The 15,745-nt window shown below is 43.6% G+C and overlaps 1 protein-coding gene across 1 annotated transcript; it reads left to right on the top strand.

Annotated features, from left to right (window-relative positions):
* The first annotated feature begins 7,339 nt into the window (after window positions 1-7,339).
* Window positions 7,340-10,713, top strand: LOC120643624 (protein SMAX1-LIKE 3-like). The gene is made up of 3 exons (XM_039920033.1): window positions 7,340-8,865; window positions 8,996-9,182; window positions 9,356-10,713. Exons 1-3 carry the CDS (start codon window positions 7,658-7,660, stop codon window positions 10,433-10,435), a joined length of 2,475 nt encoding a protein of 824 aa, XP_039775967.1. The 5' UTR covers window positions 7,340-7,657; the 3' UTR covers window positions 10,436-10,713.
* The last annotated feature ends 5,032 nt before the right edge of the window (window positions 10,714-15,745 follow it).

A 15,745-nucleotide genomic window follows, 5' to 3' on the forward strand; every position in this document is an offset into this window, starting at 1 on the left:
ATGGCGCAAGTATGGAGCATCATCATTGGCTAGCAGGATGCATGGATTAGCATTTACTTCGAAAGATGGAATGGCAACAAAATTATTATATTCTTATGACAAGTCTGTCTTGTCCTCCACTCCAACGATGTTTCTCTTTCCTGATAGAACTATGTGTTGCTTAGGCTCATGCTTTTGCTTGTTTATCCCCTTCTTTGGCTTGCTGGACATGTCCTTAATGTAGAAAACCTGAGCGACATCCTGGGCTAGGACAAATGGCTCGTCTCTATACACAAGATTGTTGAGATCAACTATTGTCATCCCATACTCATCTTTTGTTACCCCTCCTCCAGATAGCTTAACTCATTGGCAACGAAATAGAGCCACCTTGAAATTGGGACCGTAATCCAGCTCCCATATCTATTCAATGTAGTCGTAATATGTATCCTTTTTTCCATTATTGTCCGTGGCATCCATACGAACACCGCTGTTTTGGTTGGTACTCTTTTTATCTTGGGCTATCGTATAAAATGTGTTTCCATTTATCTCGTACCCTTGGTATGTTAAGATATTCCAAGATGCCCCCCTAGCCAATAAGAACAGTTGTTCACTTATATCCATATTATGCATTAGATGTTTCTGCAATCAGCTGCAGAAAGTGTTCATGTGCTCACGTGTAATCCATGCCTCAGACTTTTCCGGGAAATTAGATAGCAGAATTTTCTTGTGTTCCTCAATATATGGGTCAACCAAGGATGATTGTTGAAGAACCGTATAATGCTCTTTCTTGAATGAGAAATCATCTTTGCAGACATAAGATTTCTTTCCTAATGTACCCTTTCCAGTTAGACTCCCCTCATATCGTGATTCAGAGACTCCAATCAGTTTAAGGTCATCAATAAAGTCAACACAAAAGTCAATGACCTCCTCAGTTCCGTAGGCACTGGCGATGCTTCCTTCTGGACGAGCTCGATTACGAACACATTTCTTGAGTACCCCCATTAACCTTTCGAATGAGAACATATTGTGTAGAAATACTGGTCCGAGGATATCAATCTCTTTCACAAGGTGCACTAGAAAATGTGTCATGATGTTGAAGAAAGATGGTGGAAATGTCAGCTCAAAGCCAACAAGACATTGCACCACATCGTTTTGCAGCTTTATCAAATTCTTCGGGTCAATTATCTTCCGAGAAACTGCGTTGAGGAAGGCACATAGCTTCATGATGGTTAACCGGACATTATCAGGCAGAATCCTCCGCAGCACAACCAGAAGAAGTTCGGTTATAAGCACATGGCAGTCATGGGACTTGAGATTTGTAAATTTCTTCTCTGCCAAATTTAAGATTCCTTTTATATTGGATGAGTATCCAGATGGAACCTTTATACTGCTCAAGCAGTCAAACATAGTTTCTTTCTCTTCCTTGCTAAGAGTATAGCTGGCAGGACTTAAGTATTGTCGTTCATTATCTCGCTGTTGTGGATGTAAGGCATCTCGTTCTTCTATACGTTGCAATTTTTGACGTGCTTCTACTGTATCTTTTGTCTTTCCGTACACTCCCAAGAATGCTATCAGGTTGACGCAAAAATTCTTCGTGAGGTGCATCACATCAATTGCATGACGAACATCTAAGACTTCCCAATATGGTAGCTCCCAAAATATAGATTTCTTCTTCCACATGGGCGCCATTCCGTTTTCGTTCGGAAAAGGTTGGCTACCAGATCCCTTTCCAAAAATAACTTCTAGATCTTTTACCATGTTGAAGATGTCTTTACCACTACGGTGCATCGGTTTTGTTCGGTGGTCCGCTTGGCCTTTGAAATGCTTGCCCTTCTTTCGTACCGCATGCCTGATGGGAAGAAACCGACGATGACCCATGTATACAACCTTCTTACAGTGAGTCAACCATATATTATCGGTATCATCTAAACACTGTGTGCATGCTTTGTATCCCTTGTTCGAATGTCTTGACAAGTTACTAAGAGCAGGCCAGTCATTGATCGTTATGAACAGCAATGATCATAGGTTGAAGTTTTCCTGTTTGTATTCATCACACATCCGTACACCTTCATCGCCCCAGAGCAATAAGAGTTCTTCGACCAATGGTCTTAGGTACACATCAATGTCATTTTCGGGCTGCTTTGGACCCGGGATAAGCACTGGCATCATGATGAACTTTCGTTTCATGCAGAGCCATGGTGGAAGATTGTACATACAAAGAGTCACAGGACAAGTGCTATGACCACTGCTCATCTCACCAAAAGGATTCATGCCATCCGTACTCAAACTGAACCTTATGTTTCTCGCATCCAAATCAAATTTAGGGTACGTTCTATCTATTTTTCTCCACTGCGACCCATCAGCGGGGTGTCTCAACATCGAGTGTTTCTTGCTTTCCTCTTTGTGCCATCACATCAACTTAGCATTATCTTTATTACTGAACAGACGCTTCAAACGTGGTATTATAGGCGAATACCACATGACCTTCGCAGGAACTCTCTTTTGGGGAGGCTCCCCCTCGACATCTCCAGGATCATCTTTTCTAATCTTGTAACGCAATGCACTGCATATGGGACATGCATCCAAATTCTCGTACTCGCCTCGGTAGAGGATGCAGTCGTTGGGGCATGCATGTATCTTTTGCACTTCCAATCCTAAAGGCAAACAAGTTGTTTGGCTTCATACGTTGTGGTAGACAATTCGTTGTCCTTAGGAAGCATTTTTTTAACAAGTTTGAGTAATTCACCAAATCCCTTGTCGGATACACCATTTGTCGCCTTCCATTGCAGCAACTCTAAGGTGGTGCCAAGTTTCTTCAAAACATTTTGACAATCTGGGTACAACAACTTACGGTGGTCTTCTAACAACTTCTGGAACTTCAACCTCTCTGTTTCACTCTCACAGTCTGCCTGCACATTGTGCAATGCCTGCCCCAGATCGTCGCTGGGACCATTTTCTGCTACATCTACTTCGGGCTCTTCCATGGGAATATCGTCATCGAATGCACCGATTCCAGCATTCCCGGGAAAGTGGTCGTCAAAATCTTATTCTTCATTGTCTTCCATGGTAACCCCCTGTTCTCCGTGCTTCGTCCAACAAACATACTTCTCCATGAAACCATTTGCGAAAATGTGGCTGTGCAGGATTCTTGAAGATGTGTAATCCTTGTTATTGTTGCAATGAACACACGGGTAGCACATAAAACCATTCTGCTTGTTTGCCTCAGCCACAGACAAAAAATAATACAGGCCATCAATGAATTCTTTTGAACGTCGGTCAGCATTGTACATCCATTGCCGGTCCATCTGCATTTTAAATAAATCGATTTGAATTCTTTACATGTATCGAATAAATAAAATATATCAAACCTAAATTAAACTAAATGTAACATAACATGAATAATTAAAAGATCTGCAATATCCATCATACATCTTGATTAATTAAAATGAGTACTTAATCCATTACAGAACTTAACAAAGGAGTACTATATATGAAACTTAAAAATTCGGACAACAACATATAGGTTTTCAACCGTCCTTGCGTTGGAACGCAGAATGCTCTAATGGATTTCTTGCTGGCGCAGAAGAAGATGGCGGAGCTGAAACCTCTGAGTTTGGTGGTGACGAACCGTAACACCGCAATAAATCCTCAAGATCAAACGGAGGTTACTCGCCCCTTGCCATGCATTCTCTATATTCTTTTTCCAAATAACGGAGCGCTGCCCTATGAAAAGCACTAGGTTTTTTGGACCGACGACCTACTCGAGTTGTGCCATTCTCTCCAGAAGGACAACGATCACCCACACCGGCGCTACTCCCTCCAGCTGCTGAAGCCATATTTTACTGAAAAATACCTTTATTTTCCACAAAATTATAAATTCTTACCATTACATTGCAAATATTATTTACTATTACAATTACAATGATCAGATTAATAACTCTTGCAAATAACAATGAAATCATATAAAAAATACGAAATGTATCATTAATTGAAAGAAATCTCTAATTAATTGAAAGAAATCTCTATAACTTCTAATTACTTTGACACCATTCAGTTCCAGGAGTACACTCTTTTCAATATCCAGAAACCCTCTAGAAGAAGAAAAAAACCTTTATTTCTGAAAATGTATATGTCAGTAACCTCAACCCTGCGGTGATGACACTGCCTTTCGGGGGGACACGGTGCGCAGTAACCTCAACCCTGCGGTGATGACACTGCCTTTCGGGGGGACACGGTACGGTACAAGAATGTCACCAATCGGCCAGTTGCAGCACCGACATTTACGATTAATAGGCACAGCACTTGGCACAGGCAGCGTGCTCGTTGATATGCTCTCAGTACAACAACGGTCATGCTGACTGCGTCAAATGCTGTCTTCTTATCAATCGAAAGTGCTGGTGATGCGACCAACCGATTCGCGACGTCCTTATAGCGCATCGTGTATCCCCGAAAGGTAGTGCCATCACCGTTGGATGGAGATTAACGACGTATACTTGTTTCGAAATAAAGATTTGTTTAGCTTCTAGATGGTTTCAATGTGAGCCTGAATAAACACATCACTAGAGTGTCAAAATAATCCATTCATAATACAAAAAATTCTAATATACTCATTTCATTAATTCATTCATGAATACAAAAATCAACAATCCACAATATAGTCATATATACAAGTACATCACATGAAGTGTCTACACTCATTCTAAAAATTTCTACTATCCACGTACTCATCTAAATCTAAAAGAAAATCACACCTACATATGCAATCTAAATATCCAAGAAATGAGCTAGCTACACATTTTCTCTATTTCTAAAGCATGAAATGAGCTATACAAGCCAAGGAAGAAGAGAAAAACAAGCCCCAAACTTTAGCGCCGATGGATGGACGGGGAATCAAAGATCTTCACAAATGTGGTGAAGAAATGAGCAAGAACTCCTCTCTCCCGAGCCAAGAACAACAAGAACAAGTGAGCTGAATGGCTCGGGCGGGGGGAGAGGGAAGGGGATAAGGGGGCCAAGGAGTTTTGTCCCGGTTGGAGACACCAACCGGGACAAAAGGGGGGCCTTTTATCCTGGTTGGTGGCTCCAACCGGGACAAAAGGCTGCGCGGGCCTTTTGTCCCGGTTGGAGCCACCAACCGGGATAAAAGGCCACCTTTTTGTCCCGGTCGGTGCCTCCAACCGGGACAAAAGGCCCATGTCCCCCCCCCGCTGGCCCGGCTAGCCGTTAGACCCGGGATAAAAGCCACATATTGTACCGGGCCCAAAGGCTGCCGGGACAAATGGCCTGGAACAAAGGCCTGTTCTGTAGTAGTGGACAGACACACACACACTAATGTGTTTCTGATGATGGAGAGTAAAGGCTAGCTAGACCCATATCGGCCGACAAATTCTTCATCCGTCGTCTGTTGATGTGACTGACATGTGGACCCAATACTAATGCCAATGATGAATTAGGCTAATCCCAATGGGTGGTTTCATTTTGTTGTTTCCAAGAGTGTCACATCACCAAAATACAAATGAAATCATGGATTTATTATTTCATAGGCTCTCATCCTATTTAATTCTAAGATTCATCAAGTGTTGGTAACTGTGCATACATGGTTTCATCTAGATGAAACTCATTTTATCTCTCTCCTCATCAAATCAGTGCCACATCATCTAAAATGGTGACATGACATCCTATTTATTATGCATGAAACTCTCATAAAATCTCCATAATAAACACAAAACCGTTTTAACTGTTGGTTGGAAATGTAAAGAACCAAATCCACTAGCCTCTTTTCGATATAAGCGTGACCCGCGTTCCCTACCTCTAGCATAGATCTTCACCCTCCTGGCCTCCCTTTCCCCACCACACAGCTGCTTTGCCAACTCGCCCACCATAGTCCATAGATCTTCCCCGTCGCCAAATAGAAGCCTTTGTTCTAACCCATCTACGACGAGAGAAGCCTCGCCCCTTGCTCCGTCTTCACCGCTTCGATCGTAGAACCGGTGATCGTAGAACCGATCGTACACAACCACCTCTTTAACTCATCTCTGACACAACTTGTTATCTTTGCTACTGCCGCCTTATTTGTGTCACCCTTGGTCTACCCCAAGCTCGAGCGTTCCACCTTGAACCCTTGCTTAAGATGATGGTGACTTCGCGCCGAAGAAGATGATTAGATGGTAAGCACAAATTAGTACACTGATCTCATGGCTATAAATCCAGTTGGTATCGTCATCCCTCGCCCGCCTACTATAAATCGAGAATATCAATTTCTATAATATACTATGGCTGGATAGCTTGAAAAAAAAAGGAAAAAACTATGGCTGTATTTCTCCAAATTATCAACAAACAATTTGCACCTTAAGGAATCAAGAAAATGCTTTTTTTTTCACCGCATAGGAGTTCCTTGTCTTATGCTCTAGAACTGTAAGATTTTTTTAGTGTATATATATGCATGTGTTCTCACATGCATAGTGTGTAGTCTATAACTGGTCTCAGTTTTTACACCTAATGGTGTAAACCATATAGGACACTAATTCAACTACCGTAATGCTACAGTACAGACGTCTAGATTTTTTTTTTAAATCAAACGCTCCGACATATGTCACAATAGTTAAACATCAATGCTGCAACTATTATTTCTACATGTTTCGCGATGAATGTTGCATGAAACATAATATTCATATTGCGGCGGGAATTTTCTATCCTAGAGTTGAACGACATAGTTATTTTTAACATATCATTTTTTCATATTACAAATAGTGATATTTGATGTTGCACTAGTTAATTTTTAATGTTTCGTCGGAAGGTCTGATGGATCGGACGACCTCCGGGCGCTGCTAATACCAGGGGACTAGGGAGTGGTGAACTTTAAATCCTTATAAAGGATAGGATGTACTCTACACGTTTCTGAATCAGTTGATCTGATTAAAAGCAAAAAAAAATGGAAATGCAATGCAGCAAAGTATGCATGCAGACACAGCTTTTGCTATTGTATACACGGAAATAATGTTTTCTTTATATATGTGGCGCCACATCATGTTTCCCATGTATATCTCTAGTTCCTGAGGTTGAGTGCAAGAGAGGGAGAAGAATATAAGTGCGTGTGCATGGCTTTTGCCCCCACATGCACTGCACGCTTCACAAACACAAAGGGCAGGACACACCACCAGCCAATTTGTCTTGCCCTGGGCCCCTAACCTACACAAAGCAAGAGAACATCGGCAAAACTACTTGGTCTCGCCCAACTCACACTCTTATAAGTTTACACACACACACACACACACACACACACACACACACACACACACACACACACACACACACACACACACACACACATATATATATATATGCCATCGATATCTCTATGACATGTGGGCCCGGGACCGGACCCGCACTTCAGCCTCCGTACGTGTAGCAGTGACATATACTGCATATCATGGAACATACCCTCTCTCAGTTTCATCGTGTTGGATGATTTCTCATTGATGCTATGCGAGCTACATGTAACAACCTGCATAGTATAATCTGCAGGTGTGTGTGACCAATTAAGGGACATCTTCACTCCACTTGACTACTAAAAGGGGTCGTCACAGGTAGCAAGAGGATCCGGACTGCCAGACACTCGTTGCGCCCGCACGTTGCTTGCAAATTGCAGAGAAGAGATCTCGGCAAGCAAGCTCAGGAGATGCGCGCCGGCGGCTGCGCCGTGCAGCAGGCGCTGGCGGCGGAGGCGGCGGCCGTGGTGCGGCAGGCCGTGGCCCTGGCCCGGCGGCGCGGCCACGCGCAGGTGACCCCGCTCCACGTCGCCAGCGCCATGCTCTCGGCGGCGGGGCTCCTCCGCGCCGCCTGCCTCCGCTCCCACTCCCACCCGCTCCAGTGCAAGGCCCTCGAGCTCTGCTTCAACGTCGCGCTCAACCGCCTCCCCACCGCCGCCGCCGTCATGTTCCACCACCACCACGGCGGCGGGGCGGCGGCGCACCACGCGCCCGTGCTGTCCAACGCGCTCGTCGCCGCGTTCAAGCGCGCGCAGGCGCACCAGCGCCGGGGCGCCGTGGAGGGCGCCGGCCAGCCTCCGCCTCCGCCGCCGCTCGCCGCCAAGGTCGAGATCGAGCAGCTCATCATCTCCATCCTCGACGACCCCAGCGTCAGCCGCGTCATGCGCGAGGCCGGCTTCTCCAGCTCCCAGGTCAAGGCCAACGTCGAGAAGGCCGTCTCGTCGTCACCGGAACACCAGCCGCCGAACGCGACGAGCTCTCCGCCGCCAGGTTCCGGTCACGCGCGGCGCCCCAACGCCAGGGCCTCCGACGACGACGCCATGCGCGTGCTCGACGGCATGGCGGGCGGGAGCAAGCGGTGCGTGGTGGTCGTCGGCGAGAGCGCGGCCACCGCGGAGGTGGTGGTGAGGGCGGTGATGGACAGGGTGAGCAAAGGGGAGCTGCAGCAGCGGCACGAGCGGCTCAAGAACCTCCAGTTCGTGCCCCTCTCGGCGGCGTCCTTCCAGAGGATGCCGAGGGAGGAGGTGGAGGCCAGGGCCGGCGACCTCCGCGCGCTCGTGCGGCAGGGCTGCGCCGCCGGGAAGGGCGTCGTGCTCGTCCTCGAGGACCTCGCGTACGCCGCCGAGGCATGGGCCGCCGCGTCAGAGCGGAGGAGGCGCGGCGGCCTTGAGCCCGGCCATTGCTACTGCCCCGTCGAGCACGCCGTCATGGAAGTGAGCAGCTTGGTGGCCGCCGCCGGCGGTGGCAGAGGCCTCGACAGGTTCTGGCTGCTAGGGTCCGGGAACAACCAGGCTTACATCAAGTGCCGAGCAGGGCAGCCGTCGCTCGAGGCCGTCTGGGAGCTACACCCCGTCGTCGTGCCCGACGGCGGCCTCGCGTTGAGCCTCAGCCGCGACAGGTGCTTAAAATCAACTAATATTAATCAACTGTCTAGTTTGATCACAAGCCAAGATTGCATCAGCAGGTTATCAAATGCAGTTAAATTTTTTATGATTAACATAACATGTGTAAATGCTTTTGTTTTCCAGTGATGCTGAACAAGCAAATCAGGAAAGATCAAGAAGGCAATGGCCCTTTGTCGTCAATGGAACTGCAGCCGGTGATAGCGAGCTCATTTCCTGTGCCGCGATGACGACACCAAGCCTACCGCCATGGCTTCACCGGCACCAAGATTCAGATATGAACAGACCAGGGAACCCCAGCGCCAGTTTTCAGGTACATTGCTAGCAGTAATTTTAGAGAGGGGGTCAATCCAAAAAACATGTTTAATAAGCAACTTATTAATAAGAGGGGGCTACATCTGCATTAGTGTTTAGAAAGTTTAGAAAGTAATAATCAAGACAATTTTATTTGTTTCTAAAATTACCAACTTTCTCCTGTGCACGCAGTTGCAAGATTGGAACCCCAATTGCTATGGATCAGCAGCACACCACACCTCGGAGCTCACACTGAGCTTCTCCTCACCGGCTACTAACTCTCCAGACATTTCTTCCATCTCTGCCTTTACCCCAAGCTTCAATGCCAACCTGATGATGAGCTCCAAGCCATGGCAATTCAAGCTGATGCAACCTTGGCCAAACCATAAACATGGCGATCCATCGGTCAAGTCTTATGATCATCAACCACTACAGGCAAACCCTAGTCCAGAATCCTATTCAGTGTCCAACTCATCCGTAGGTGGCTCAGCGGAGTCGCCAAAATTCATGGAGCTCACTGCTGAGAATCTCAAGATCCTTTGCAACACGCTCGAGAATCGGACCCCGCGTCACAAGGATGTGGTTGCAGACATTGCAAGTGTTGTGCTCCAGTGCCGCTCTGGCATGACAAGGAGGATGAGACGGTGCCAGGAGAAGCCAAGCGCAGCGACATGGTTGCTCTTCCAAGGAGGGGACGATGATGGCAAGAAAGCAGTGTCTCGGGAGCTTGCAAGGCTTGTCTTTGGTTCCTACAGCAAGTTCACCTCCATCTCACTAGCCGAGTTCACCCAGGTTCACTCTGATTCAAGCTCCAGCCTGAAGAGGCAAAGATCACCGGACACTGGGCATGGCTGCTTTCAAACATTGTATGAAGCAATACTAGAAAACCCTCATCAGGTGATAATGATTGAAGGTATCGAACAACTGGACTATGACTCAGAAATCAGTATCAGGAATGCAATCTCCAATGGAAGAATAAGTGGTTGCAATGGTGATGAGATCAGTTTGGAGGATGCCATTGTAGTACTGAGTTGTGAAGCACTCGATTCAAAATCTAATGTTTCTTCCCCTCGGCTCAAGCAAAAGCTCACTGATAATGGTGGCAAGGAAGGAAATGGCATGAACATAGAGAATGGGATGGAGTCGTCTAGTTTTACCTTGGATTTGAATGCATGTGCCAGAGAAGAGGATGAAGACAGTGCTTCTGATAATGTGAGGATCCTTAACATTGTGGATGGTGTGTTCCTCTTCCAATTAATGGAAGATTTGTGATATTGTCCTGCTTCATTTGGTCAAACAAATTAGCCTAGAGCTGTTAGTTAAATACTTTTTTGTCCTAGTTTTCTAGCTAGCTAATCCTGATCGTTTATAGCCTTTCGTGTAATGTATATGTGTTAATTCTGTTATGAAGCACCATATGAAATTGTCGAAATCAGGAGCTAGCTAGGAAAGAAAGGGGAAAAAAATCTGGGGTTTTCAAAATGAAATTGATGGTAAGCTATACAATGCTCCATTTTATTTGACAAATAATCATTGCCAATTTTATTTTATTATTGGGCCTTCATGTTGAGATTAATGAATTTACATAATGTAGCAACAAGGTGGATGGAGACATCGATTTGGTTATGTCACTAGTGCGTTGGACACTGATGCCTTATATATATATATATATATATATATATATATATATATATATATATATATATATATATATATATATATGGAGAGAATAGTTTAATGTTGATGTGGTTTGTGGAAACATGCATTGCAATCACCAGCCACAAATGCTGCAATGTTCTGCTCCCCACAAGGTGGAAACAAATCTTTATGCTAGTGTTGTCACGGCATTATTATTACTACGCAATGATACATTCTTACTGGAGCCATTAGCCGCCATTTTAGAGAATAAAACCCAAGACACCTTTATGTTGTAGATAGCCCTGTGTAGAATGGAAGTGCTTACCACGACATCACCCATTTTGACTATTATTTCAACAATAGTACATAAATCATGTACACGTTATTAGCCACCTGATTATAATCATTATATATTGCTCGTGTTTACCGATTCAATTATATCATACCACGATGTATTTATATTGTTTTGGTGCTATCGTGTGGAGATCAAATTAGGTACAGATGTTGCTAGGCTGAGGCCTGTGGATCGATGCATGTATCTTCATTCGCTCGGAATTTATCATAAAGCTACAAAATAATGTATGTTGTTGAGATGTTACTCCTGCAAACGGATTCTATAGAAATGATGAGTCCCCATCCCAAAAAGCATTTTCCAAGGATTGGCATCTGGCCAACGAAGCTATGCTTTTTAGACCGCAAAACAAACAACCTCGTTTACTAGAGCTATTAGGGGTGGTAAATGGACTTCAAATTTAGCCTAGGTAGAAAATTTAAAGATTGAGCTAAAAAAGGCTAGGCTAAAATTCAATAAGTTTTTAAGATAGAAATAATTAAGAGCCAAGATGCATTGTGAAAGGATATTAAATTAGGATCTTGATCCATTACTGCCCCTACTCACAAATCACAATTCCTAAGATAACTGTAGAATTAAATTGCGCTAGCTATGGTAGGCACACCCGCTGATACAACCATTATTTACATCTAGCGAGCACTGCATGCTTAGAGCAAGGTTAATAATACAACCAACTGTTGGCTGTAAGGATTCTTATAGCCTACCTCTCAGCCAATTAGTATAGTAGTTTAGTCCTTCATCATTAATGTAAGGCCCACATGTCTCTCTCACAAAGTTTCTTGGTTCTTGTGCCCAAGCTGGCTGCAAGCTTGCAGCCCACCTCTCCTCTCTCTCCTCTTCTCTCTCCTCCACCTCAGCATTTAGTCTTCTTGCAGTTTTGTTATAATACTTGCTCTTATCTACATTGACACAACACTTACAGCCATGAAATTTATGGTAAACAGGTTTTAGAACATTATTGTGGTATTAATTATATTATAAGTATGCATGATTAAAAGACTTTGGGGTTTGTAGAAAGGAGAATGCACTTTAGAAGGCAAGAGGAGCAATCTTTACTACGCGGATGATCAAAAGGTATATGCTTTTAGTGTATGGTGATGCCATTTGAGAAAAAGAGAGGAGCCCCTTTCTGTGCTTTAGATTTCCAAAACAAATCCACATTCCCATATATCTTAAAGTAGTGGGTGTGTGAAAAGCTAGCAGCTTAACATGAGGGAAAAAGAAAGGGTAAACTAGGTAGAGAGAGATAAGCAGCATCCTTTGGTCATTAGACCCTAATATAAAGCATAGTGCTTTAGAATCTTGGAAAGATAATATATCCTGCTAGCAACCCCTCAGCGTCTCACTAAAATAGACGGAACAAGTGTAAGTTGGGAATTTGTCGTGTACGACTTTTCTTGGATAAAAAATGACGACATCTGTGTTGAAACCTGATCGAGAGAGAGAGAGAGAGAGAGAGAGATTGTGGTGCACAACCTAGCTACATGTGTATGTGTTGTCCCTCTAATCTTTATCACATGCATGCTGGTCTTCTATTCTTTTGACAAGCACATTGTACACTTAAATTATGTACTTCGTACGTGTATCCCATAATGCTCATTTGGATTTATCCCTTCCCGTCTTACTCCTTTGTTACGTCTTAAAAGGGGAGAAGTGCCATACTACTAGCTTTCTTCTCAAAAGCATAACATGCTGATTACGTATACGCCATGCTTCTGCACAAATCTTTGCACCCTAGCTATACGTACGCCTATACGACATACTTTCTAAACAGTATTGTAGTGGGACACAATTAATAATTAATAGTGTTATTATGCAGAAATATTTGTTAAATCAATTGGATCGACTAGGGTGTAAATCAAATGGGAGAACTCACTTTCTATTGGGGAAAAACATTGGTCGTAGCCTGTACCGCATCCATGTCGCCGTACAGCAGCGTCGCGGGTACGGAAGGGTGGTGGCGGCGCGGAGCAGTGGCCGTTGCAGGGTCGCCGGCGCTCCGGCGATGGCGTGGTGGCGCTTCCCGCCGCTGCAGCCCCCCTCTCTGATCGGGTTAGGGTTTTGAGGTGGGGAATAGTGGCGGCAGACGAACCTCTTGTCTAAGCAGTCAGTCCCCACCTCCTCTTTATAGGCTGCGCGACGGGGGCCCACCAGCCTCGTCTTGGGCTGGGCCCCCGATCAGGGCGCGAGGTCAAGGGACCAGTTGTCCGTTGGGGCAACTGGTGGAGATCAATTCCAACATTCTCCCCCTTGATCTCCTCTTATATTTTCATCTTCATATCTTTTACTTCTTTTCATATTTCATCACAAATTAATGTATAGAGCAGTTTCATCGTCACGGTCGGTTGCCGATAGATTCAACAGCTACAATACATGTCTCTGTTCTGAAATAGATACTTTAACTTTGGGGCCCTTTATTGTCCGGAAAATATAGGCTATACCATAAACCCATGTCGACTGTGTGTTCTTTGTACACACTGGGCGGCAAGCCTTTAATAAGTGGATCCACAAACACATGTCTGTCATTCTTTTACTCAATGCATTTCAACATAATTCCGGACTTTCTCCTTTACAATGTATAACTTTGTGTCAATGTGTTTGGCACCACACTTGACTCGTTGTCATAGGAGCAAACTACTTAAATGGTTATCGCTGTTGTCAACCATTATAAAACTCCGGGTTCAGGTTCCCTTAACCATTTTGCCTGTCCCTCGGCCTCGTATCATGCTATACCATGTCTTTGCATCACATTGATGATAATTGTTTCATTTTGGAGCTTTTCCACACAAAACCTCCAAGTGTGAAAGTTAGCGACAATTGTGGATTTCGCTACACATTTCACATGTTCTAATTTGTACTCACAATCTTTTGAGAGTACTTGATCTTTCCAACTTAGCATGAGGCCGACATTCTTAATTTTATTCCAGTGATCTATATCTGGATTGAACTTTTGCCAAAATAACCCGGATAAACAAAATATGTCAGGGTAAGTTCTTTACTTGCGCGCCTATAAAGCTTCCAACAGCTGAAGCATTTGGAACTATTTCCATTTCACATTGATTCCTGGAACACTAAGGTTCCCAAAACTATTACCCTTGACGATAGGAACAGGCATGAGTTTATTCATATGCATACTTCATTTCTTTAGAATCTTTTCCAAGTATGCCTTTGTTGTAACCATAATACCCCTTCCTTTTATAAACTATTGTCCTCCTCAATCTCTTTAAACCCAAAATTTCATATTGTTTTATTTAAACTTTAGATACCACCGTCTCGAGGCTTTCTTCAATCCATAAATGAATTTACCATTGTGGTATCATGTATGTTCTTTCTTCTCTTTGACTAAAACTTTTATCAAAAATTTTGATTTATATCTTTCAACATACCCTCTGGAGTCACATTGCCTTTTGTAGGTCCATTATAACCTACTGTGATGGCTCTTTTAGGAATTATTTTCCTTTTCCATGGACTTAGCCCATAGAATTCTCGTGACTTCTTCAAATGAGGTGGAATCAACTTCCATTTCTTTTCTTTACTTTATATAGGGTTGTTGTTGTTGTTCCTTTTTGCCAAATGGCAATAGACTAATGAGATCCTGCATAACAAGATCCGTCTTTACTTTATTCATTTTCTTTAAGAGCTAACAACATGTGTTGTATACAACATCAGCACGTATGAGAAATTTGCTGTTCTCGAATCATCGAAGTGGACACGCATTCCCACTTCTCTTCAAGTCTTAGATCTCTACATACCATGCTCCCCCAGATTTTGCCATCTTTTGTAAAGATGGCGTATCAATAAATCTCTTTGTTTGGGTTCTATCTGTTAAAACTTTATGTCTATTAAAAACTTTATATGTGCTCTGTAAGCGCCATCTTACTATCTTGGAGGGTCGTCCAGCATGAATGCCGAAATTTAGCCATTTCTTTATATAGGGGTATCACTATAGTGACCGTTGTACTCCCCCTGACGGTCACATTCATTCTTTAATAGATCATCTCTTGCTTTCAATGCACATTACAGGGGAGTACCTTTCTTAACTATCTCATATTTCTCCCCCTCGAAATGTGGCTTGAACTTTTCTGCCACAATTTCGAAAACTATTCACAACTTTGTGAATGAGAAAACTTTTATTACTTCATTCACATGATTATGTTATGCAGAACAAAGTATTTTCTTAATTTGTATGGGAGTACCTTTTATTCACTTTATTTTGATAACTCAATAGAGTCCTTTATTCGATATGACAGTACTTTTTCCTTATTTCACTTCACGAACTCAACAGAGTCTATTACCAGTACTTTAGCAAGTCACGCTCGCAAATCTTTCTTATCTTGAGGTTCATATGTAACTTTCCATTTTTCATTAAACTCAATGAGTGCTTAATCTCTGTGACACAATAGAAGTGCCCGATCAATTCTAGAATAGCAAAAGCTACTCCAAACTTTTTTCCCAGTGTGGGATGAACCAGTACATGAGTCATCACAACTTTCTCCTGCCATGCAGGATTAGCACTATGCCAACTTTATCCCGTCATGCGGGTTATTTCATAATTTTCCTAACAAAAATGTCAGGATCGGTTCATATCAAAT

Source organism: Panicum virgatum, chromosome 8K (assembly GCF_016808335.1).
Source record: "Panicum virgatum strain AP13 chromosome 8K, P.virgatum_v5, whole genome shotgun sequence".
NCBI lineage: Eukaryota > Viridiplantae > Streptophyta > Magnoliopsida > Poales > Poaceae > Panicum > Panicum virgatum.

What these genes read in the sequence shown, in the direction of transcription:
- LOC120643624 (XM_039920033.1), top strand. Translation starts at nt 7,658, where the DNA reads ATGCGCGCCGGCGGCTGCGCCGTGCAGCAGGCGCTGGCGGCGGAGGCG. An exon ending in TTGAGCCTCAGCCGCGACAG is followed by an intron (nt 8,866 to 8,995) that starts GTGCTTAAAATC and finishes TTTGTTTTCCAG; the next exon opens with TGATGCTGAACAAGCAAATC. An exon ending in ACCCCAGCGCCAGTTTTCAG is followed by an intron (nt 9,183 to 9,355) that starts GTACATTGCTAG and finishes CTGTGCACGCAG; the next exon opens with TTGCAAGATTGGAACCCCAA.